Source organism: Bombina bombina, chromosome 7 (assembly GCF_027579735.1).
Source record: "Bombina bombina isolate aBomBom1 chromosome 7, aBomBom1.pri, whole genome shotgun sequence".
Lineage (NCBI taxonomy): Eukaryota > Metazoa > Chordata > Amphibia > Anura > Bombinatoridae > Bombina > Bombina bombina.
Genome location: NC_069505.1, coordinates 559439332 through 559465464, shown reverse-complemented (window position 1 = coordinate 559465464; position 26133 = coordinate 559439332). Strand labels below are relative to the sequence as shown.

Below are 26133 nucleotides of genomic sequence, written 5' to 3'. Positions count from 1 at the left end.
ACAATGGCATCAGAAACAAATGAGTTAGCTAGCTTAAGTGTTCTAAGCTTGTCAATAATTTCAGTCAATGGAGCTGTATGGATGGCCTCTTCCAGGGCCTCAAACCAGAATGCCGCCGCAGCAGTGACAGGCGCAATGCATGCAAGGGGCTGTAAAATAAAAACCTTGTTGAATAAACATTTTCTTAAGGTAACCCTCTAATTTTTTTATCCATTGGATCTGAAAAAGCACAACTGTCCTCAACCGGGATAGTGGTACGCTTTGCTAAAGTAGAAACTGCTCCCTCCACCTTAGGGACTGTCTGCCATAAGTCCTGTGTAGTGGCATCTATTGGAAACATTTTTCTAAATATAGGAGGTGGGGAAAAGGGCACACCGGGTCTATCCCACTCCTTACTAATAATTTCTGTAAGCCTTTTAGGTATTGGAAAAACATCAGTACTCACCGGCACTGCATAGTATTTATCCAGCCTACACAATTTCTCTGGCACTGCAATTGTGTCACAGTCATTCAAAACAGCTAATACCTCCCCAAGTAACACACGGAGGTTCTCAAGCTTAAATTTAAAATTAGAAATCTCTGAATCAGGTCTCCCCGATTCAGAGACGTCACCCACAGACTGAAGCTCTCCGTCCTCAGGTTCTGCATATTGTGACGCAGTATCAGACATGGCTCTTACAGCATCTACGCGCTCTGTATCTCGTCTAACCCCAGAGCTATCGCACTTGCCTCTCAATTCAGGCAATCTGGCTAATAACTGTGACAGGGTATTATTCATGATTGCAGCCATGTCCTGCAAAGTAATCGCTATGGGCATCCCTGATGTACTTGGCGCCATATTAGCGTGCGTCCCTCGAGCGGGAGGCGAAGGGTCCGACACGTGGGGAGAGTTAGTCGGCATAACTTCCCCCTCGACAGACCCCTCTGGTGACAATTCTTTTATAGATAAAGATTGATTTTTACTGTTTAAGGTGAAATCAATACATTTAGTACACATTCTCCTATGGGGCTCCACAATGCTTTTAAACATAATGAACAAGTAGTTTCCTCTGTGTCAGACATGTTTGTACAGACTAGCAATGAGACTAGCAAGCTTGGAAAACACTTTAAACAAAGTTAACAAGCAATATAAAAAACGTTACTGTGCCTTTAAGAGAAACAAATTTTGGCAAAATTTGAAATAACAGTGAAAAAAGGCAGTTACACTAACTAAACTAAAATTTTTACAGTGTATGTAACAAGTTAGCAGAGCATTGCACCCACTTGCAAATGGATGATTAACCCCTTAATACAAAAAACAGATTAACAAAATGAAAAATATGTTTTTTAAACAGTCATAACAACTGCCACAGCTCCTACTTTTGAAGCCTTTTGAGCCCTTCAGAGATGTCCTATAGCATGCAGGGGACTGCTGAGGGAAGCTGAATGTCACAGTTTGTAATTTTAAGTGCACCAACTGTAACTTTTATACTATAACAGTGGAAAGCCTCTGTTTCTAGGCAAAAATAAAGCCAGCCATGTGGAAAAAACTAGGCCCCAATAAGTTTTATCACCAAAGCATATATAAAAACGATTAAACATGCCAGCAAACGTTTTATATTACACTTTTATAAGAGTATGTATCTCTGTTAATAAGCCTGATACCAGTCGCTATTAAATCACTGCATTTAGGCTTAACTTACATTAATCCGGTATCAGCAGCATTTTTCTAGCAAGTTCCATCCCTAGAAATATGTTTACTGCACATACCTTATTGCAGGAAAACCTGCACGCCATTCCCTCTGTGAAGTTACCTCACTCCTCAGAATATGTGAGAACGGCAATGGATCTTAGTTACTTCTGCTAAGATCATAGAAATCACAGGTAGATTCTTCTTCTAATGCTGCCTTTGATAAAACAGTACACTCCGGTACCATTTAAAAATAACAAACTTTTGATTGAAGTTAAGAAACTAACTATAATACACCACTCTCCTCTTACTACGTCCATCTTTGTTGAGACTTGCAAGAGAATGACTGGATATGGCAGTTAGGGGAGGAGCTATATAGCAGCTCTGCTGTGGGTGATCCTCTTGCAACTTCCTGTTGGGAAGGAGAATATCCCACAAGTAATGGATGATCCGTGGACTGGATACACTTAACAAGAGAAAAACAACCTCCCTGCCTCCCAGGTGCCAACTTGCAGAAGCAAGAGAACACAGCATGATAATGCGAGTACACTGCGCCCCAAGGCACCACGTGACTAAGGAAGCCACAAGGCAGGGGAACTGAATCCCACTAGGACCCGCTACAGCTAAGGCCCTAATTGCCAAGTTGCCGAAAACCTCCCCCGAGGGAAAGGAACGAAAGACAACCAGCGGACTAACATGTCCGTAACTAACTTCCACAGAAGTAACTAGAGAGTATCAAAAACGATCAACGAGAGCTCTAACAATGGTTTTGACAGATAAAAGAACCCATCGGTTATCATCCAAAATAAATACCAGTCCAACAGGGACTACCAAGCTCCATTGTAAAGATACTCAACAATTAGACTATAGAAGACTGAGCAGAACCAGAACCATGTAGGACGGGATCATCCACCACCGCCAAAGTGTGCCTCAAAAGGACACAAAGACGCGCCAGTCTATACCAAGAAGCACAGCAAACCCCCACCGGAACGAAGGATGACTCCGGTCCCGAAGGCTGTCCCCCTGAAGCCTTTAGGGGTAGACGATCCCCCTAACAGCTGAACAGGCACTACGCCTGAAAAAAACCCTAAAAATCGAGCACGAAGAACATCTTAAGCCACCCTTCAGAAGCTGCAAATTCGCTAGCGCTAAAAGTATGGCCATGCGACAACGTGCCGGAGCCGCGGGGGGAAATGAGCTACCCTCCGAAGAAGGATAAGCTAAACCTGGGTTACCTGCAAGCATAGATAGAAAAGGTGGAAGGGAACTCGCCGCTCGAGGGATAGAACCCCCAGAGGCAGATGGCTCAGCGGCCCATAAATTCCCTGAGCCCGAGGAATTGAGCACTCTAATACGGCAATCGGAAACATAACTGGTAGTCTAGTATCATCTGGGGCAATATGCATTCTGTGCACAGAGTAGAATCAAAAATAGAGACATCTGTCCCCATAACATCAGATACCTCCATAACCAGGATATTGATACAATAATGGACCAAAGAGAAAATTCTAACGACACCTGACACCCCCGTTGGCTGGGGCGCTCACCACCTCCTATGCACCAGACACCAGCAGAACAGAATATCTCTGTCGCCACTCAGGAATGCGGAAATGGAGAGCAGACAATGCAACCACGCCTGGTCACAAGGTGAACCATATAGTCCAAAAAGCGCGCCCTCCAAAGGATTGCGCCATTATCAAAAACCCAGTTATGTTCCACCGCTAAGAGCCAAAAACACACTACACATAATGCAGGTTGAATCACATAACACATGATTATAAACCCCCCCTGTTCAATAACCCCCCTCAGGAGATACTAACCCTTCGATTCCAAGATCTCAAAAGGTGCCTCACAGAGACCCTCAACGCTTACTGTCTTCTCTTTTAATTCTTTTTTTTTTTTTAAATAAATCCCGCCAGCGGGAACACAATGACAGTACATTGGAATAGTAAAATGAAACGTTCTTCCCGAAATCTATGCCGTGGAACAGGAACACAGCCCTTCCTTCAAGTGTGACAGATAGTAGCATCGCCTCCGACATGGACTTGAGAGAAGAAAGCAGGCAGCGAAGCTCGACAACGTAGATAGCTGGTGGAGCTGTTAAAATGAATCAGGATGGTTGTGTGTATCTGCATGTGTAAATGTATACTATGTAGAGTGTGTGTGTGTGTATATCTGCATGTATAAGTGTATGCTATGTAGTGTGTGTGTATCTACCTGTATAAGTGTATGATATGTAGTGTGTCTGCATGTGTAAGTGTATGCTATTTAGTGTGTGTGTGTGTGTTTGTATCTGCATGTGTAAGTGTATGCTATGTAGTGTGTTACTGTGCATTTTTGCTGACTTTAAAGGCCAGAATCTAGAATATTAATGGGGAATACAGAGAGCAGTTTTAAAGAATCTATTTTTAAATGTCCAATTAAGATAAAAATATTTAGCACTGTCTCTGCAAAGGCTAATTAAATACATAGCTCACATAGCTATACCAGTGGTTTGAGCTTGTGTTTGATTTGCTGCCTAAGCTTATTAAAATATATGACTTTATTTAGAATTTTATTTATATTACTTTAGTCTTATGATTTTTTTTAAGCCCCGTCCCTGCTCCTGCCCACCATATTTAAAATTTTTGCTGCTCTTTTGAATTTTGAAATATTGGGAGGTATGATAAAGGTGTAATGGTTAACTGCATTATAGTCTTAATGAAGTACAACTAGAGATAAAATATAAGGTGTCTCTCAACTAGTGAAGTAAATTAACCTCCAACATCACAATAAAATTCAATTGGAAGCCCCAAGAGCTCTTGGTGTCTAGGGTACTCACCACTCCGCAACCAAAAATCTGTAGTGCTGCGGCGACAGCAGTATACAGAGCTTGTAGTGATGGCTGCTTCTAACAGGAAAAAAGAGCGGGAAACCAAATAGGATAAAGGCTGGGCTGCCACAGCACTTCCCACCGTACTGAGGAGTGTGCTTCCCTTTAGTGACACTGCGCACTGTACAAGCCGCTGACACCAAAGACTCTGAGAGGAGCAGATGAAGAGATCAGGGCCCTTGCCACTTAATAAATCAAACCAGTATCCGCCCTCTGCAAGTGTGTCAAACAGGTACAAACCAATCACAAACAAGCACTCAGCCTATCACACTGTATAAAAAAAAAATTAAATGTGTCCGGTGTATGAAAATAAACGTGTGGATGCAATGTGTGCAATATGTTAAACTGTGTCTCAGTGTCCTATTACTCCTCAATCCAATACTAACTCACTCTACAGCTCCGGTGTTTGCTCCTCTCTCTCTCTCTCGCACATTTCTACAAGTCGCCAGTTTGGCCTACTTATGCCAGTATATCATATGGCGTTGTGTTTTATGTGATTCACCCGATGTGTGAAGTGAACTTATGGGTGACGTGGGTTTCAGCAGTTGTTCTGAAATTTATGTAATCGCGCCCCAGGAGCGCACTTTCCAGAAACAGAGCATATGCAACTGACCGAAAGAGCACACTCACAATACTCTGACATCAACAAGTGAAAAAAACAAAAAAAACACTGAGTTCCACTAAAGTAATAATTAAATAAGAGCAGCACTATGTGTGACTAAAACAGTTACACTGCCCCCTGCTGTGCATAATAAAACTTGCATAGAGGTGTTTTATTAAATGAAAAAAAAATAACCGAGACCCCTAAATATATGTAAATACTGTGTGTTTAGCATATGTGTCCCCTGGCTATGCTATACAATAAACTGTATCTGGGCTTTGTGTGCTTTACACTCACCTGAAGGGCCCCCACTTAACTGAAACTTACCAGCTGAAAAAAGCTGATCCCAGTAGAGAGACCATCCAGTGCTGTGAAAGTAACAGCAGAGGAGTTTGAAGAGGAATATCACAAACAGGAGGAGGCTAAGGACAAGTCCCTGCAACACCCGTGGAAGACTTGTTGCTAAAATCACATAGGGAAATATTGCGCCACTACCTAGTACTCCTGTATCCAAGGTTCATTAATAAAGAGGGGTAACGGGTCTCACATAGGTCTGAGAACCCCTTCCAATGTAACATCTGGAGCACCTCAAGTCAAGTCTTCACCTACTCCTGGAAGGCAAATAATAAAACTGGGATGTGCAGGGAGGTGGTAGGGTTCAAAAGTTCTGAGTGCTTGGGGTATCTTTGCCTCCTCCTAGTGGTGATAATTCAATCTGACACATCAAGGCTTGTGGACTCTCAGCACCTTATGAAAGAAATATGTAATATTTACAACTACATGGGACATTGATGGACTTTATAGGTAATATTTCAACCAATAAATTGATCAATACATGCAAATCACTGCAGTCTCTTAGCCTCAGTAGGATTCTTCTTTTAAGTAATGTTTTTTTTTTAATTAAAAGTTAATTATAAAAATTTAGATAACAATCCTCTCCTGTGTCACAAATGGCTAAATGTGGAGATTTATATACCGAAAATAAACCTTACTCCAGTCTACTCTGAGTGGGTTTTCCAGACTCTTGTGCAGAACTTCGCAGGTGAAAAGATCTCCTCTTTGTAACCGTGTCTCCAACATCACTATAAACTTGTAGGTCCAATCTGCGTTTTGATAGACGTGAGAATATTCAACGCTAGACGTCTCCTCCACGTTGTTCCTAAACCACTTAACCTCGATCTCCGATGGGTAGAACCCATAGACATTACAGTACAGTGTGTGCAGTCGTGAATCCGTACCATCAGCTTGTTTTAATACCGATATAGAGACTTTAGGTGTAACTGGAAAACAATTAAATACAGAGAAAAGAAGTGAACAAATAATTTTCTGTCTGATAATAATAATAACAATATTAACCCCATAACCCATTAAGGGATAACCCCAATTGCCCCAAAATACAGTGTTAGCTTCTATAATAATAATAAAAAAAATAAAAAAAGAACAGAAAAAAGCATTTTTAATAAAAAAAAAAAAATTGCACTTAGCAGTTATCAGTGGCGGGAGTGGGGTGTCACTGAAAAGTGACAGTAAATATAAATATGCTTATATACATACTGTATATATTTATTTGATAATATGTGTATATACAAATATTAACACATATATATATGTATATATTCATATATATTTAAAATTTTGCCCATCGCTGTGCGATTTACCAACCTTCGCTGCGCTAGTTCTCATGCCGTGTCTCATAGCTTCCTAGCAATGCGAACGCAAGGTCTCGTTTGAATTGTGCTGCACTGCAAATTGCTTGTGCTTATATTATGAGTGGAGAGCAATTATTGTGCTGGCGTAAGCACATTTTGGCCCTAAGACGTATATATAAGTCGTGCTGTACTATGCTTATTGTACTGCACAATTTATATATGCGTCTGAGCTGCAGAAAGCTCCAGTAGTCTGGAGGTGGAGATCCTGAGCTCCAGGCATCTAGCATATGAGGGCAGATACAAGAACGTTACAGTCTGTAACAATCATCTGTTGGTGCCGGTGGTAGGTGTCGGAGGGAATATGGGAGGCGGGTGCGCGGGCCAGGAGGGGAAGGGAGACCACTACACTAAAGAAAAAAATTATTATTATTTTATTTTGATTTTTTAATATAAAAAGGATTGTATAGGTACTGGCAGACAGCTGCCAGTACCTAATTTAGTGGATAATAGTTAGAGGTGGAAGGGTCAGAGAGATGTTTCGGATGGATCAGGGAGGTGGGAGGGTAAGGGGAGATCCTACACTGCCGACAAAATTATAATAAAACAAAAAAAGCCTTACATTTTCATGATTCAATTAAATTAGTTGTGTTATGTGTTACATATTCATGTGTGTAATAATAACAATCACTCACCTCTCCGGTCTGCTGTGACACTGTGTATTACACAGTTGTGTTATGTGTTACATATTCATGTGTGTAATAATAACAATCACTCACCTCTCCGGTCTGCTGTGACACTGTGTATTACACATAGTTGTGTTATGTGTTACATATTCATGTGTGTGTAATAATAACAATCACTCACCTCTCCTGTCTGCTGTGTCACTGTGTATTACACATAGTTGTGTTATGTGTTACATATTCATGTGTGTGTAATAATAACAATCACTCACCTCTCCTGTCTGCTGTGACACTGTGTATTACACATAGTTGTGTTATGTGTTACATATTCATGTGTGTAATAATAACAATCACTCACCTCTCCAGTCTGCTGTGTCACTGTGTATTACACATAGTTGTGTTATGTGTTACATATTCATGTGTGTGTAATAATAACACTCACTCACCTCTCCTGTCTGCTGTGTCACTGTGTATTACACATAGTTGTGTTATGTGTTACATATTCATGTGTGTGTAATAATAACAATCACTCACCTCTCCTGTCTGCTGTGTCACTGTGTATTACACATAGTTGTGTTATGTGTTACATATTCATGTGTGTAATAATAACAATCACTCACCTCTCCTGTCTGCTGTGTCACTGTGTATTACACATAGTTGTGTTATGTGTTACATATTCATGTGTGTAATAATAACACTCACTCACCTCTCCTGTCTGCTGTGTCACTGTGTATTACACATAGTTGTGTTATGGGTTACATATTCATGTGTGTGTAATAATAACAATCACTCACCTCTCCTGTCTGCTGTGTCACTGTGTATTACACATAGTTGTGTTATGTGTTACATATTCATGTGTGTAATAATAACAATCACTCACCTCTCCTGTATGCTGTGTCACTGTGTATTACACATAGTTGTGTTATGTGTTACATATTCATGTGTGTGTAATAATAACAATCACTCACCTCTCCTGTCTGCTGTGACACTGTGTATTACACATAGTTGTGTTATGTGTTACATATTCATGTGGGTGTAATAATAACAATCACTCACCTCTCCTGTCTGCTGTGACACTGTGTATTACACATAGTTGTGTTATGAGTTACATATTCATGTGTGTAATAATAACACTCACTCACCTCTCCTGTCTGCTGTGTCACTGTCTACTACACATAGTTGTGTTATGTGTTAAATATTCATGTGTGTAATAATAACAATCACTCACCTCTCCTGTCTGCTGTGTCACTGTGTATTACACATAGTTGTGTTATGTGTTACATTTTCATGTGTGTGTAATAATAATAACAATCACTCACCTCTCCTGTCTGCTGTGACACTGTGTATTACACATAGTTGTGTTATGAGTTACATATTCATGTGTGTGTAATAATAACACTCACTCACCTCTCCTGTCTGCTGTGTCACTGTGTATTACACATAGTTGTGTTATGTGTTACATTTTCATGTGTGTGTAATAATAACAATCACTCACCTCTCCTGTCTGCTGTGTCACTGTGTATTACACATAGTTGTGTTATGTGTTACATATTCATGTGTGTGTGATAATAACAATCACTCACCTCTCCTGTCTGCTGTGACACTGTGTATTACACCATAGTTGTGTTATGTGTTACATATTCATGTGTGTAATAATAACAATCACTCACCTCTCCTGTCTGCTGTGTCACTGTGTATTACACATAGTTGTGTTATGTGTTACATTTTCATGTGTGTGTAATAATAACAATCACTCACCTCTCCTGTCTGCTGTGTCACTGTGTATTACACATAGTTGTGTTATGTGTTACATTTTCATGTGTGTGTAATAATAACAATCACTCACCTCTCCTGTCTGCTGTGTCACTGTGTATCACACATAGTTGTGTTACGTGTTACATATTCATGTGTGTGTAATAATAACAATCACTCACCTCTCCTGTCTGCTGTGTCACTGTGTATTACACATAGTTGTGTTATGTGTTACATTTTCATGTGTGTGTAATAATAACAATCACTCACCTCTCCAGTCTGCTGTGTCACTGTGTATTACAAATAGTTGTGTTATGTGTTACATATTCGTGTGTGTGTAATAATAACAATCACTCACCTCTCCTGTCTGCTGTGACACTGTGTATTACACATAGTTGTGTTATGTGTTACATATTCATGTGCGTAATAATAACACTCACTCACCTCTATTGTCTGCTGTGACACTGTGTATTACACATAGTTGTGATATGTGTTACATATTCATGTGTGTAATAATAACAATCACTCACCTCTCCTGTCTGCTGTGTCACTGTGTATTACACATAGTTGTGTTATGTGTTACATATTCATGTGTGTGTAATAATAACACTCACCTCTCCTGTCTGCGGTGTCACTGTGTATTACACATAGTTGTGTTATGTGTTACATATTCATGTGTGTAATAATAACAATCACTCACCTCTACTGTCTCCTGTGTCACTGTGTATTACACATAGTTGTGTTATGTGTTACATATTCATGTGTGTGTAATAATAATAATCACTCACCTCTCCTGTCTGCTGTGTCACTGTGTATTACACATAGTTGTGTTATGTGTTACATTTTCATGTGTGTGTAATAATATCACTCACCTCTCCAGTCTGCTGTGACACTGTGTATTACAAATAGTTGTGTTATGTGTTACATATTGATGTGTGTGTAATAATAACAATCACTCACCTCTCCTGTCTGCTGTGCCACTGTGTATTACACATAGTTGTGTTATGTGTTACATATTCATGTGTGTGTAATAATAACACTCACCTCTCCTGTCTGCTGTGACACTGTGTATTACACATAGTTGTGTTATGTGTTACATATTCATGTGTGTATAATAACAATCACTCACCTCTCCTGTCTGCTGTGTCACTGTGTATTACACATAGCTGTGTTATGTGTTACATATTCATGTGTGTGTAATAACAATCACTCACCTCTCCTGTCTGCTGTGACACTGTGTATTACACATAGTTGTGTTATGTGTTACATATTCATGTGTGTGTAATAATAACACTCACCTCTCCTGTCTGCTGTGTCACTGTGTATTACACATAGTTGTGTTATGTGTTACATATTCATGTGTGTGTAATAATAACACTCACCTCTCCTGTCTGCTGTGTCACTGTGTATTACACATAGTGGTGTTATGTGTTACATATTCATGTGTGTGTAATAATAACACTCACTCACCTCTCCTGTCTGCTGTGTCACTGTGTATTACACATAGTGGTGTTATGTGTTACATATTCATGTGTGTGTAATAATAACAATCACTCACCTCTCCTGTCTGCTGTGTCACTGTGTATTACACAGTTGTGTTATGTGTTACATATGCATGTGTGTAATAATAACAATCACTCACCTCTCCTGTCTGCTGTGACACTGTGTATTACACATAGTTGTGTTATGTGTTACATATTCATGTGTGTGTAATAATAACACTCACTCACCTCTCCTGTCTGCTGTGTCACTGTGTATTACACATAGTTGTGTTATGTGTTACATATTCATGTGTGTGTAATAATAACAATCACTCACCTCTCCTGTCTGCTGTGTCACTGTGTATTACACATAGTTGTGTTATGTGTTACATATTCATGTGTGTAATAATAACACTCACTCACCTCTCATGTCTGCTGTGTCACTGTGTATTACACATAGTTGTGTTATGTGTTACATATTCATGTGTGTGTAATAATAACAATCACTCACCTCTCCTGTCTGCTGTGACACTGTGTATTACATATAGTTGTGTTATGTGTTACATATTCATGTGTGTGTAATAATAACAATCACTCACCTCTCCTGTCTGCTGTGACACTGTGTATTACACATAGTTGTGTTATGTGTTACATATTCATGTGTGTGTAATAATAACACTCACCTCTCCTGTCTGCTGTGTCACTGTGTATCACACATAGTTGTGTTATGTGTTACATATTCATGTGTGTGTAATAATAACAATCACCTCTCCTGTCTGCTGTGTCACTGTGTATTACACATAGTTCTGTTATATGTTACATATTCATGTGTGTGTAATAATAACAATCACTCACCTCTCCTGTCTGCTGTGTCACTGTGTATTACACATAGTTGTGTTATGTGTTACATATTCATGTGTGTGTAATAATAACACTCACTCACCTCTCCTGTCTGCTGTGTCACTGTGTATTACATATAGTTGTGTTATGTGTTACATATTCATGTGTGTAATAACAATCACTCACCTCTCCTGTCTGCTGTGACACTGTGCATTACACATAGTTGTGTTATGTGTTACATATTCATGTGTGTGTAATAATAACAATCACTCATCTCTCCTGTCTGCTGTGACACTGTGTATTACACATAGTTGTGTTATGTGTTACATATTCATGTGTGTGTAATAATAACAATCACTCACCTCTCCTGTCTGCTGTGACACTGTGTATTATACATAGTTGTGTTATGTGTTACATATTCATGTGTGTGTAATAATAACAATCACTCACCTCTCCTGTCTGCTGTGACACTGTGTATTACACATAGTTGTGTTATGTGTTACATATTCATGTGTGTGTAATAATAACACTCACCTCTCCTGTCTGCTGTGTCACTGTGTATCACACATAGTTGTGTTATGTGTTACATATTCATGTGTGTGTATTAATAACAATCACTCACCTCTCCTGTCTGCTGTGCCACTGTGTATTACACAGTTGTGTTATGTGTTACATATTCATGTGTGTGTAATAATAACACTCACTCACCTCTCCTGTCTGCTGTGACACTGTGTATTACACATAGTTGTGTTATGTGTTACATATTCATGTGTGTAATAATAACAATCACTCACCTCTCCTGTCTGCTGTGACACTGTGTATTACACATAGTTGTGTTATGTGTTACATATTCATGTGTGTGTAATAATAACAATCACTCACCTCTCCTGTCTGCTGTGTCACTGTGTACTACACATAGTTGTGTTATGTGTTACATATTCATGTGTGTAATAATAACAATCACTCACCTCCCCTGTCTGCTGTGTCACTGTGTATTACACATTGTTATTATTACACACACATGAATATATAAAACAACTATCACTCACCTCTCCTGTCCGCTGTGACACTGTGTATTACACAGTTGTGTTATGTGTTACATATTCATGTGTGTGTAATAATAACACTCACCTCTCCTGTCTGCTGTGACACTGTGTATTAGACATAGTTGTGTTATGTGTTACATATTCATGTGTGTGTAATAATAACACTCACTCGCCTCTCCCGTCTGCTGTGTTACTGTGTATTACACATTGTTATTATTACACACACATGAATATATAAAACAACTATCACTCACCTCTCCTGTCTGCTGTGTCACTGTGTATTACACTATAGTTGTGTTATGTGTTACATATTCATGTGTGTAATAATAACACTCACTCACCTCTCCTGTCTGCTGTGTCACTGTGTATTACACATAGTTGTGTTATGTGTTACATATTCATGTGTGTGTAATAATAACACTCACTCACCTCTCCTGTCTGCTGTGTCACTGTGTATTACACATAGTTGTGTTATGTGTTACATATTCATGTGTGTGTAATAATAACACTCACCTCTCCTGTCTGCTGTGTCACTGTGTATTACACATAGTTGTGTTATGTGTTACATATTCATGTGTGTGTAATAATAACAATCACTCAACTCTCCTGTCTGCTGTGTCACTGTGTATTACACATAGTTGTGTTATGTGTTACATATTCATGTGTGTAATAATAACACTCACTCACCTCTCCTGTCTGCTGTGTCACTGTGTATTACACATAGTTGTGTTATGTGTTACATATTCATGTGTGTGTAATGATAATAATCACTCACCTCTCCTGTCTGCTGTGTCACTGTGTATTACACATAGTGGTGTTATGTGTTACATATTCATGTGTGTGTAATAATAACACTCACCTCTCCTGTCTGCTGTGTCACTGTGTATTACACATAGTGGTGTTATGTGTTACATATTCATGTGTGTGTAATAATAACACTCACCTCTCCTGTCTGCTGTGTCACTGTGTATTACACATAGTTGTGTTATGTGTTACATATTCATGTGTGTGTAATAATAACAATCACTCACCTCTCCTGTCTGCTGTGTCACTGTGTATTACACATAGTTGTGTTATGTGTTACATATTCATGTGTGTAATAATAACACTCACTCACCTCTCATGTCTGCTGTGTCACTGTGTATTACACATAGTTGTGTTATGTGTTACATATTCATGTGTGTGTAATAATAACAATCACTCACCTCTCCTGTCTGCTGTGACACTGTGTATTACATATAGTTGTGTTATGTGTTACATATTCATGTGTGTGTAATAATAACACTCACCTCTCCTGTCTGCTGTGTCACTGTCTATTACACATAGTTGTGTTATGTGTTACATATTCATGTGTGTAATAATAACAATCACTCACCTCTCCTGTCTGCTGTGTTACTGTGTATTACATATAGTTGTGTTATGTGTTACATATTCATGTGTGTGTAATAATAATAATCACTCACCTCTCCTGTCTGCTGTGACACTGTGTATTACACATAGTTGTGTTATGTGTTACATATTCATGTGTGTGTAATAACAATCACTCACCTCTCCTGTCTGCTGTGACACTGTGTATTACACATAGTTGTGTTATGTGTTACATATTCATGTGTGTGTAATAATAATCACTCACCTCTCCTGTCTGCTGTGTCACTGTGTATTACACATAGTTGTGTTATGTGTTACATATTCATGTGTGTGTAATAATAACAATCACTCACCTCTCCTGTCTGCTGTGACACTGTGTATTACACATAGTTGTGTTATGTGTTACATATTCATGTGTGTGTGATAATAACAATCACTCACCTCTCCTGTCTGCTGTGTCACTGTGTATTACACATAGTTGTGTTATGTGTTACATATTCATGTGTGTGTAATAATAACAATCACTCACCTCTCCTGTCTGCTGTGACACTGTGTATTACATATAGTTGTGTTATGTGTTACATATTCATGTGTGTGTAATAATAACACTCACCTCTCCTGTCTGCTGTGTCACTGTCTATTACACATAGTTGTGTTATGTGTTACATATTCATGTGTGTAATAATAACAATCACTCACCTCTCCTGTCTGCTGTGACACTGTGTATTACACATAGTTGTGTTATGTGTTACATATTCATGTGTGTGTAATAATAACAATCACTCACCTCTCCTGTCTGCTGTGTCACTGTGTATTACACATAGTTGTGTTATGTGTTACATATTCATGTGTGTAATAATAACAATCACTCACCTCTCCTGTCTGCTGTGTCACTCTGTATTACACATAGTTGTGTTATGTGTTACATATTCATGTGTGTGTAATAACAATCACTCACCTCTCCTGTCTGCTGTGTCACTGTGTATTACACATAGTTGTGTTATGTGTTACATATTCATGTGTGCAATAATAACAATCACTCACCTCTCCTGTCTGCTGTGACACTGTGTATTACACAGTTGTGTTATGTGTTACATATTCATGTGTGTGTAATAATAACAATCACTCACCTCTCCTGCCTGCTGTGTCACTGTGTATTACACAGTTGTGTTATGTGTTACATATTCATGTGTGTGTAATAATAACAATCACTCACCTCTCCTGTCTGCTGTGTCACTGTGTATCACACATAGTTGTGTTATGGGCTACATATTCATGTGTGTGTAATAATAACACTCACTCACCTCTCCAGTCTGCTGTGTCACTGTGTATTACACATAGTTGTGTTATGTGTTACATATTCATGTGTGTGTAATAATAACAATCACTCACCTCTCCTGCCTGCTGTGTCACTGTGTATTACACATAGTTGTGTTATGTGTTACATATTCATGTGTGTGTAATAATAACAATCACTCACCTCTCCTGTCTGCTGTGTCACTGTGTATTACACAGTTGTGTTATGTGTTACATATTCATGTGTGTGTAATAATAGCAATCACTCACCTCTCCTGTCTGCTGTGTCACTGTGTATTACACATAGTTGTGTTATGTGTTACATATTCATGTGTGTGTAATAATAACAATCACTCACCTCTCCTGTCTGCTGTGACACTGTGTATTACACAGTTGTGTTATGTGTTACATATTCATGTGTGTGTAATAATAACACTCACTCACCTCTCCTGTCTGCTGTGTCACTGTGTATTACATATAGTTGTGTTATGTGTTACATATTCATGTGTGTGTAATAATAACAATCACTCACCTCTCCTGTCTGCTGTGTCACTGTGTATTACATATAGTTGTGTTATGTGTTACATATTCATGTGTGTAATAATAACAATCACTCACCTCTCCTGTCTGCTGTGTCACTGTGTATTACACATAGTTGTGTTATGTGTTACATATTCATGTGTGTGTAATAATAACAATCACTCACCTCTCCTGTCTGCTGTGTCACTGTGTATTACATATAATTGTGTTATGTGTTACATATTCATGTGTGTAATAATAACAATCACTCACCTCTCCTGTCTGCTGTGTCACTGTGTATTACACATAGTTGTGTTATGTGTTACATATTCATGTGTGTGTAATAATAATAATCACTCACCTCTCCTGTCTGCTGTGACACTGTGTATTACACATAGTTGTGTTATGTGTTACATATTCATGTGTGTGTAATAACAATCACTCACCTCTCCTGTCTGCTGTGACACTGTGTATTACACATAGTTGTGTTATGTGTTACATATTCATGTGTGTGTAATAATAATAATCACTCACCTCTCCTGTCTGCTGTGACACTGTGTATTACACATAGTTGTGTTATGTGTTACATATTCATGTGTGTGTAATAATAATCACTCACCTCTCCTGTCTGCTGTGACACTGTGTATTACACATAGTTGTGTTATGTGTTACATATTCATGTGTGTGTAATAACAATCACTCACCTCTCCTGCCTGCTGTGTCACTGTGTATTACACATAGTTGTGTTATGTGTTACATATTCATGTGTGTGTAATAATAACAATCACTCACCTCTCCTGCCTGCTGTGTCACTGTGTATTACACATAGTTGTGTTATGTGTTACATATTCATGTGTGTGTTTAATAACAATCACTCACCTCTCCTGTCTGCTGTGTCACTGTGTATCACACATAGTTGTGTTATGTGTTACATATTCATGTGTGTGTAATAATAACAATCACTCACCTCTCCTGTCTGCTGTGCCACTGTGTATTACACAGTTGTGTTATGTGTTACATATTCATGTGTGTGTAATAATAACAATCACTCACCTCTCCTGTCTGCTGTGTCACTGTGTATTACACATAGTTGTGTTATGTGTTACATATTCATGTGTGTGTAATAATAACAATCACTCACCTCTCCTGTCTGCTGTGCCACTGTGTATTACACAGTTGTGTTATGTGTTACATATTCATGTGTGTGTAATAATAACACTAACTCACCTCTCCTTTCTGCTGTGACACTGTGTATTACACATAGTTGTGTTATGTGTTACATATTCATGTGTGTGTAATAATAACAATCACTCACCTCTCCTGTCTGCTGTGTCACTGTGTATTACACATAGTTGTGTTATGTGTTACATATTCATGTGTGTAATAATAACAATCACTCACCTCTCCTGTCTGCTGTGACACTGTGTATTACACATAGTTGTGTTATGTGTTACATTTTCATGTGTGTGTAATAATAACAATCACTCACCTCTCCTGTCTGCTGTGTCACTGTGTATTACACATAGTTGTGTTATGTGTTACATATTCATGTGTGTGTAATAATAACAATCACTCACCTCTCCTGTCTGCTGTGCCACTGTGTATTACACATAGTTGTGTTATGTGTTACATATTCATGTGTGTGTAATAATAACAATCACTAACCTCTCCTGTCTGCTGTGTCACTGTGTATTACACATAGTTGTGTTATGAGTTACATATTCATGTGTGTGTAATAATAACAATCACTCACCTCTCCTGTCTGCTGTGACACTGTGTATTACACAGTTGTGTTATGTGTTACATATGCATGTGTGTAATAATAACAATCACTCACCTCTCCTGTCTGCTGTGACACTGTGTATTACACAGTTGTGTTATGTGTTACATATGCATGTGTGTAATAATAACAATCACTCACCTCTCCTGTCTGCTGTGACACTGTGTATTACATATAGTTGTGTTATGTGTTACATATTCATGTGTGTAATAATAACAATCACTCACCTCTCCTGTCTGCTGTGACACTGTGTATTACACATAGTTGTGTTATGTGTTACATATTCATGTGTGTGTAATAATAACACTCACTCACCTCTCCTGTCTGCTGTGTCACTGTGTATTACACATAGTTGTGTTATGTGTTACATATTCATGTGTGTGTAATAATAACAGTCACTCACCTCTCCTGTCTGCTGTGTCACTGTGTATTACACATAGTTGTGTTATGTGTTACATATTCATGTGTGTGTAATAATAACAGTCACTCACCTCTCCTGTCTGCTGTGTCACTGTGTATTACACATAGTTGTGTTATGTGTTACATATTCATGTGTGTGTAATAATAACAATCACTCACCTCTCCTGTCTGCTGTGTCACTGTGTATTACACATAGTTGTGTTATGTGTTACATATTCATGTGTGTAATAATAACAATCACTCACCTCTCCTGTCTGCTGTGACACTGTGCATTACACATAGTTGTGTTATGTGTTACATATTCATGTGTGTATAATAATAACAATCACTCATCTCTCCTGTCTGCTGTGACACTGTGTATCACACATAGTTGTGTTATGTGTTACATATTCATGTGTGTGTGATAATAACAATCACTCACCTCTCCTGTCTGCTGTGACACTGTGTATTACACATAGTTGTGTTATGTGTTACATATTCATGTGTGTGTAATAATAATCACTCACCTCTCCTGTCTGCTGTGACACTGTGTATTACACATAGTTGTGTTATGTGTTACATATTCATGTGTGTGTAATAACAATCACTCACCTCTCCTGTCTGCTGTGTCACTGTGTATTACACATAGTTGTGTTATGTGTTACATATTCATGTGTGTGTAATAATAACAATCACTCACCTCTCCTGTCTGCTGTGCCACTGTGTATTACACAGTTGTGTTATGTGTTACATATTCATGTGTGTGTAATAATAACAATCACTCACCTCTCCTGTCTGCTGTGTCACTGTGTATTACACATAGTTGTGTTATGTGTTACATATTCATGTGTGTGTAATAATAACAATCACTCACCTCTCCTGTCTGCTGTGCCACTGTGTATTACACAGTTGTGTTATGTGTTACATATTCATGTGTGTGTAATAATAACACTCACTCACCTCTCCTTTCTGCTGTGACACTGTGTATTACACATAGTTGTGTTATGTGTTACATATTCATGTGTGTGTAATAATAACAATCACTCACCTCTCCTGTCTGCTGTGTCACTGTGTATTACACATAGTTGTGTTATGCGTTACATATTCATGTGTGTAATAATAACAATCACTCACCTCTCCTGTCTGCTGTGACACTGTGTATTACACATAGTTGTGTTATGTGTTACATTTTCATGTGTGTGTAATAATAACAATCACTCACCTCTCCTGTCTGCTGTGTCACTGTGTATTACACATAGTTGTGTTATGTGTTACATATTCATGTGTGTGTAATAATAACAATCACTCACCTCTCCTGTCTGCTGTGCCACTGTGTATTACACATAGTTGTGTTATGTGTTACATATTCATGTGTGTGTAATAATAACAATCACTCACCTCTCCTGTCTGCTGTGACACTGTGTATTACACATAGTTGTGTTATGTGTTACATATTCATGTGTGTGTAATAATATCAATCACTAACCTCTCCTGTCTGCTGTGTCACTGTGTATTACACATAGTTGTGTTATGAGTTACATATTCATGTGTGTGTAATAATAACAATCACTCACCTCTCCTGTCTGCTGTGACACTGTGTATTACACAGTTGTGTTATGTGTTACATATGCATGTGTGTAATAATAACAATCACTCACCTCTCCTGTCTGCTGTGACACTGTGTATTACACAGTTGTGTTATGTGTTACATATGCATGTGTGTAATAATAACAATCACTCACCTCTCCTGTCTGCTGTGACACTGTGTATTACATATAGTTGTGTTATGTGTTACATATTCATGTGTGTAATAATAACAATCACTCACCTCTCCTGTCTGCTGTGACACTGTGTATTACACATAGTTGTGTTATGTGTTACATATTCATGTGTGTGTAATAATAACACTCACTCACCTCTCCTGTCTGCTGTGTCACTGTGTATTACACATAGTTGTGTTATGTGTTACATATTCATGTGTGTGTAATAATTACAGTCACTCACCTCTCCTGTCTGCTGTGTCACTGTGTATTACACATAGTTGTGTTATGTGTTACATATTCATGTGTGTGTAATAATTACAGTCACTCACCTCTCCTGTCTGCTGTGTCACTGTGTATTACACATAGTTGTGTTATGTGTTACATATTCATGTGTGTGTAATAATAACAATCACTCACCTCTCCTGTCTGCTGTGTCACTGTGTATCACACATAGTTGTGTTATGTGTTACATATTCATGTGTGTGTAATAATAACAATCACTCACCTCTCCTGTCTGCTGTGTCACTGTGTATTACACATAGTTGTGTTATGTGTTACATATTCATGTGTGTGTAATAATAACAATCACTCACCTCTCCTGTCTGCTGTGTCACTGTGTATTACACATAGTTGTGTTATGTGTTACATATTCATGTGTGTAATAATAACAATCACTCACCTCTCCTGTCTGCTGTGACACTGTGCATTACACATAGTTGTGTTATGTGTTACATATTCATGTGTGTATAATAATAACAATCACTCATCTCTCCTGTCTGCTGTGACACTGTGTATCACACATAGTTGTGTTATGTGTTACATATTCATGTGTGTGTGATAATAACAATCACTCACCTCTCCTGTCTGCTGTGCCACTGTGTATTACACATAGTTGTGTTATGTGTTACATATTCATGTGTGTGTAATAATAACACTCACTCACCTCTCCTGTCTGCTGTGCCACTGTGTATTACACATAGTTGTGTTATGTGTTACATATTCATGTGTGTGTAATAATAACACTCACTCACCTCTCCTGTCTGCTGTGCCACTGTGTATTACACATAGTTGTGTTATGTGTTACATATTCATGTGTGTGTAATAATAACACTCACCTCTCCTGTCTGCTGTGACACTGTGTATTAGACATAGTTGTGTTATGTGTTACATATTCATGTGTGTGTAATAATAACACTCACTCACCTCTCCCGTCTGCTGTGTCACTGTGTATTACACATTGTTATTATTACACACACATGAATATATAAAACAACTATCACTCACCTCTCCTGTCTGCTGTGTCACTGTGTATTACACATAGTTGTGTTATGTGTTACATATTCATGTGTGTGTAATAATAACAATCACTCACCTCTCCTGTCTGCTGTGTCACTGTGTATTACACTATAGTTGTGTTATGTGTTACATATTCGTGTGTGTGTAATAATAACAGTCACTCACCTCTCCTGTCTGCTGTGTCACTGTGTATTACACATAGTTGTGTTATGTTACATATTCATGTGTGTGTAATAATAACAATCACTCACCTCTCCTGTCTGCTGTGTCACTGTGTATTACACATAGTTGTGTTATGTGTTACATATTCATGTGTGTGTAATAATAACAATCACTCACCTCTCCTGTCTGCTGTGTCACTGTGTATTACACATAGTTGTGTTATGTGTTACATATTCATGTGTGTGTAATAATAACAATCACTCACCTCTCCTGTCTGCTGTGTCACTGTGTATTACACATAGTTGTGTTATGTGTTACATATTCATGTGTGTGTAATAATAACAATCACTCACCTCTCCTGTCTGCTGTGTCACTGTGTATTACACATAGTTGTGTTATGTGTTACATATTCATGTGTGTAATAATAACAATCACTCACCTCTCCTGTCTGCTGTGACACTGTGTATTACACAGTTGTGTTATGTGTTACATATTCATGTGTGTGTAATAATAACAATCACTCACCTCTCCTGTCTGCTGTGACACTGTGTATTACACATAGTTGTGTTATGTGTTACATATTCATGTGTGTGTAATAATAACAATCACTCACCTCTCCTGTCTGCTGTGTCACTGTGTATTACACACAGTTGTGTTATGTGTTACATATTCATGTGTGTGTAATAATAGCAATCACACACCTCTCCAGTCTGCTGTGTCACTGTGTATTACACATAGTTGTGTTATGTGTTACATATTCATGTGTGTGTAATAATAACAATCACTCACCTCTCCTGTCTGCTGTGTCACTGTGTATTACACATAGTTGTGTTATGTGTTACATATTCATGTGTGTGTAATAATAACAATCACTCACCTCTCCTGTCTGCTGTGTCACTGTGTATTACACATAGTTGTGTTATGTGTTACATATTCATGTGTGTGTAATAATAACAATCACTCACCTCTCCTGTCTGCTGTGTCACTGTGTATTACACATAGTTGTGTTATGTGTTACATATTCATGTGTGTGTAATAATAACAATCACTCACCTCTCCTGTCTGCTGTGACACTGTGTATTACACATAGTTGTGTTATGTGTTACATATTCATGTGTGTAATAATAACAATCACTCACCTCTCCTGTCTGCTGTGACACTGTGTATAACACATAGTTGTGTTATGTGTTACATATTCATGTGTGTGTAATAATAACAATCACTCACCTCTCCTGTCTGCTGTGTCACTGTGTATTACACATAGTTGTGTTATGTGTTACATATTCATGTGTGTGTAATAATAACACTCACTCACCTCTCCTTTCTGCTGTGACACTGTGTATTACACATAGTTGTGTTATGTGTTACATATTCATGTGTGTGTAATAATAACAATCACTCACCTCTCCTGTCTGCTGTGTCACTGTGTATTACACATAGTTGTGTTATGTGTTACATATTCATGTGTGTAATAATAACAATCACTCACCTCTCCTGTCTGCTGTGACACTGTGTATTACACATAGTTGTGTTATGTGTTACATATTCATGTGTGTGTAATAATAACAGTCACTCACCCCTCCTGTCTGCTGTGACACTGTGTATTACACATAGTTGTGTTATGTGTTACATATTCATGTGTGTGTAATAATAATAATCACTCACCTCTCCTGTCTGCTGTGACACTGTGTATTACACATAGTTGTGTTATGTGTTACATATTCATGTGTGTAATAATAACAATCACTCACCTCTCCTGCCTGCTGTGTCACTGTGTATTACACATAGTTGTGTTATGTGTTACATATTCATGTGTGTGTAATAATAACAGTCACTCACCTCTCCTGTCTGCTGTGTCACTGTGTATTACACATAGTTGTGTTATGTGTTACATATTCATGTGTGTGTAATAATAACAATCACTCACCTCTCCTGTCTGCTGTGTCACTGTGTATTACACATAGTTGTGTTATGTGTTACATATTCATGTGTGTGTAATAATAACAATCACTCACCTCTCCTGTCTGCTGTGTCACTGTGTATTACACATAGTTGTGTTATTATTACACACACATGAATATGTAACACATAACAATCACTCACCTCTCCTGTCTGCTGTGTCACTGTGTATTACACAGTTGTGTTATGTGTTACATATTCATGTGTGTGTAATAATAACAATCACTCACCTCTCCTGTCTGCTGTGCCACTGTGTATTACACATAGTTGTGTTATGTGTTACATATTCATGTGTGTAATAATAACAATCACTCACCTCTCCTGTCTGCTGTGACACTGTGTATTACACATAGTTGTGTTATGTGTTACATATTCATGTGTGTGTAATAATAACACTCACCTCTCCTGCCTGCTGTGTCACTGTGTATTACACATAGTTGTGTCATGTGTTACATATTCATGTGTGTGTGATAATAACAATCACTCACCTCTCCTGTCTGCTGTGTCACTGTGTATTACACATAGTTGTGTCATGTGTTACATATTCATGTGTGTGTGATAATAACAATCACTCACCTCTCCTGTCTGCTGTGTCACTGTGTATTACACATAGTTGTGTTATGTGTTACATATTCATGTGTGTGTAATAATAACAATCACTCACCTCTCCTGTCTGCTGTGTCACTGTGTATTACACATAGTTGTTTTATGTGTTACATATTCATGTGTGTGTAATAATAACAATCACTCACCTCTCCTGTCTGCTGTGTCACTGTGTATTACACATAGTTGTGTTATGTGTTACATATTCATGTGTGTAATAATAACAATCACCTCTCCTGTCTGCTGTGTCACTGTGTATTACACATAGTTGTGTTATATGTTACATATTCATGTGTGTAATAATAACAATCACTCACCTCTCCTGTCTGCTGTGTCACTGTGTATTACACATAGTTGTGTTATGTGTTACATATTCATGTGTGTGTAATAATAACACTCACCTCTCCTGTCTGCTGTGTCACTGTGTATTACACATAGTTGTGTTAAGTGTTACATATTCATGTGTGTGTAATAATAACAATCACTCACCTCTCCTGTCTGCTGTGTCACTGTGTATTACACATAGTTGTGTTATGTGTTACATATTCATGTGTGTGTAATAATAACACTCACCTCTCCTGTCTGCTGTGTCACTGTGTATTACACATAGTTGTGTTATGTGTTACATATTCATGTGTGTGTAATAATAACAATCACTCACCTCTCCTGTCTGCTGTGTCACTGTGTACTACACATAGTTGTGTTATGTGTTACATATTCATGTGTGTAATAATAACAGTCACTCACCTCTCCTGTCTGCTGTGTCACTGTGTATTACACAGTTGTGTTATGTGTTACATATTCATGTGTGTAATAATAACAATCACTCACCTCTCCTGTCTGCTGTGACACTGTGTATTACACATAGTTGTGTTAAGTGTTACATATTCATGTGTGTGTAATAATAACAATCACTCACCTCTCATGTCTGCTGTGTCACTGTGTATTACATATAGTTGTGTTATGTGTTACATATTCATGTGTGTGTAATAATAACAATCACTCACCTCTCCTGTCTGCTGTGTCACTGTGTATTACACATAGTTGTGTTATGTGTTACATATTCATGTGTGTGTAATAATAACAATCACTGACCTCTCCTGTGTCACTGTGTATTACACATAGTTGTGTTATGTGTTACATATTCATTTGTGTAATAATAACACTCACTCACCTCTCCTGTCTGCTGTGACACTGTGTATTACACATAGTTGTGTTATGTGTTACATATTCATGTGTGTGTAATAATAACACTCACTCACCTCTCCTGTCTGCTGTGTCACTCACTTTGTATTACACATAGTTGTGTTATGTGTTACATATTCATGTGTGTAATAATAACAATCACTCACCTCTCCTGTCTGCTGTGACACTGTGTATTACACAGTTGTGTTATGTGTTACATATGCATGTGTGTAATAATAACAATCACTCACCTCTCCTGTCTGCTGTGTCACTGTGTATTACACATAGTTGTGTTATGTGTTACATATTCATGTGTGTGTAATAATAACAATCACTCACCTCTCCTGTCTGCTGTGACACTGTGCATTACACATAGTTGTGCTATGTGTTACATATTCATGTGTGTGTGATAATAACAATCACTCACCTCTCCTGTCTGCTGTGCCACTGTGTATTACACATAGTTGTGTTATGTGTTACATATTCATGTGTGTGTAATAATAACACTCACTCACCTCTCCTGTCTGCTGTGCCACTGTGTATTACACATAGTTGTGTTATGTGTTACATATTCATGTGTGTGTAATAATAACACTCACTCACCTCTCCTGTCTGCTGTGCCACTGTGTATTACACATAGTTGTGTTATATGTTACATATTCATGTGTGTGTAATAATAACAATCACTCACCTCTCCTGTCTGCTGTGTCACTGTGTATTACACATAGTTGTGTTATGTGTTACATATTCATGTGTGTAATAATAACAATCACTCACCTCTCCTGTCTGCTGTGTTACTGTGTATTACATATAGTTGTGTTATGTGTTACATATTCATGTGTGTGTAATAATAATAATCACTCACCTCTCCCGTCTGCTGTGACACTGTGTATTACACATAGTTGTGTTATGTGTTACATATTCATGTGTGTAATAATAACTATCACTCACCTCTCCTGTCTGCTGTGTCACTGTGTATTACACATAGTGGTGTTATGTGTTACATATTCATGTGTGTGTAATAATAACAATCACTCACCTCTCCTGTCTGCTGTGTCACTGTGTATTACACATAGTTGTGTTATGTGTTACATATTCATGTGTGTGTAATAATAACACTCACCTCTCCTGTCTGCTGTGTCACTGTGTATTACACATAGTGGTGTTATGGGTTACATATTCATGTGTGTGTAATAATAACAATCACTCACCT

At 38.1% G+C, this 26133-nt stretch overlaps 1 protein-coding gene across 1 annotated transcript in view; it reads right to left on the bottom strand.

Moving 5' to 3' along the window:
- Nucleotides 1–26133, bottom strand: part of LOC128667045 (SLA class II histocompatibility antigen, DQ haplotype C beta chain) — a 154678-nt gene that overhangs the window by 14619 nt on the left and 113926 nt on the right. Inside the window, exon 3 of the mRNA XM_053721917.1 lies at nucleotides 6135–6422. Within this exon, the coding sequence (XP_053577892.1) occupies nucleotides 6135–6422 (288 nt within the window). The remainder of the gene's footprint in view (nucleotides 1–6134; nucleotides 6423–26133) is intronic.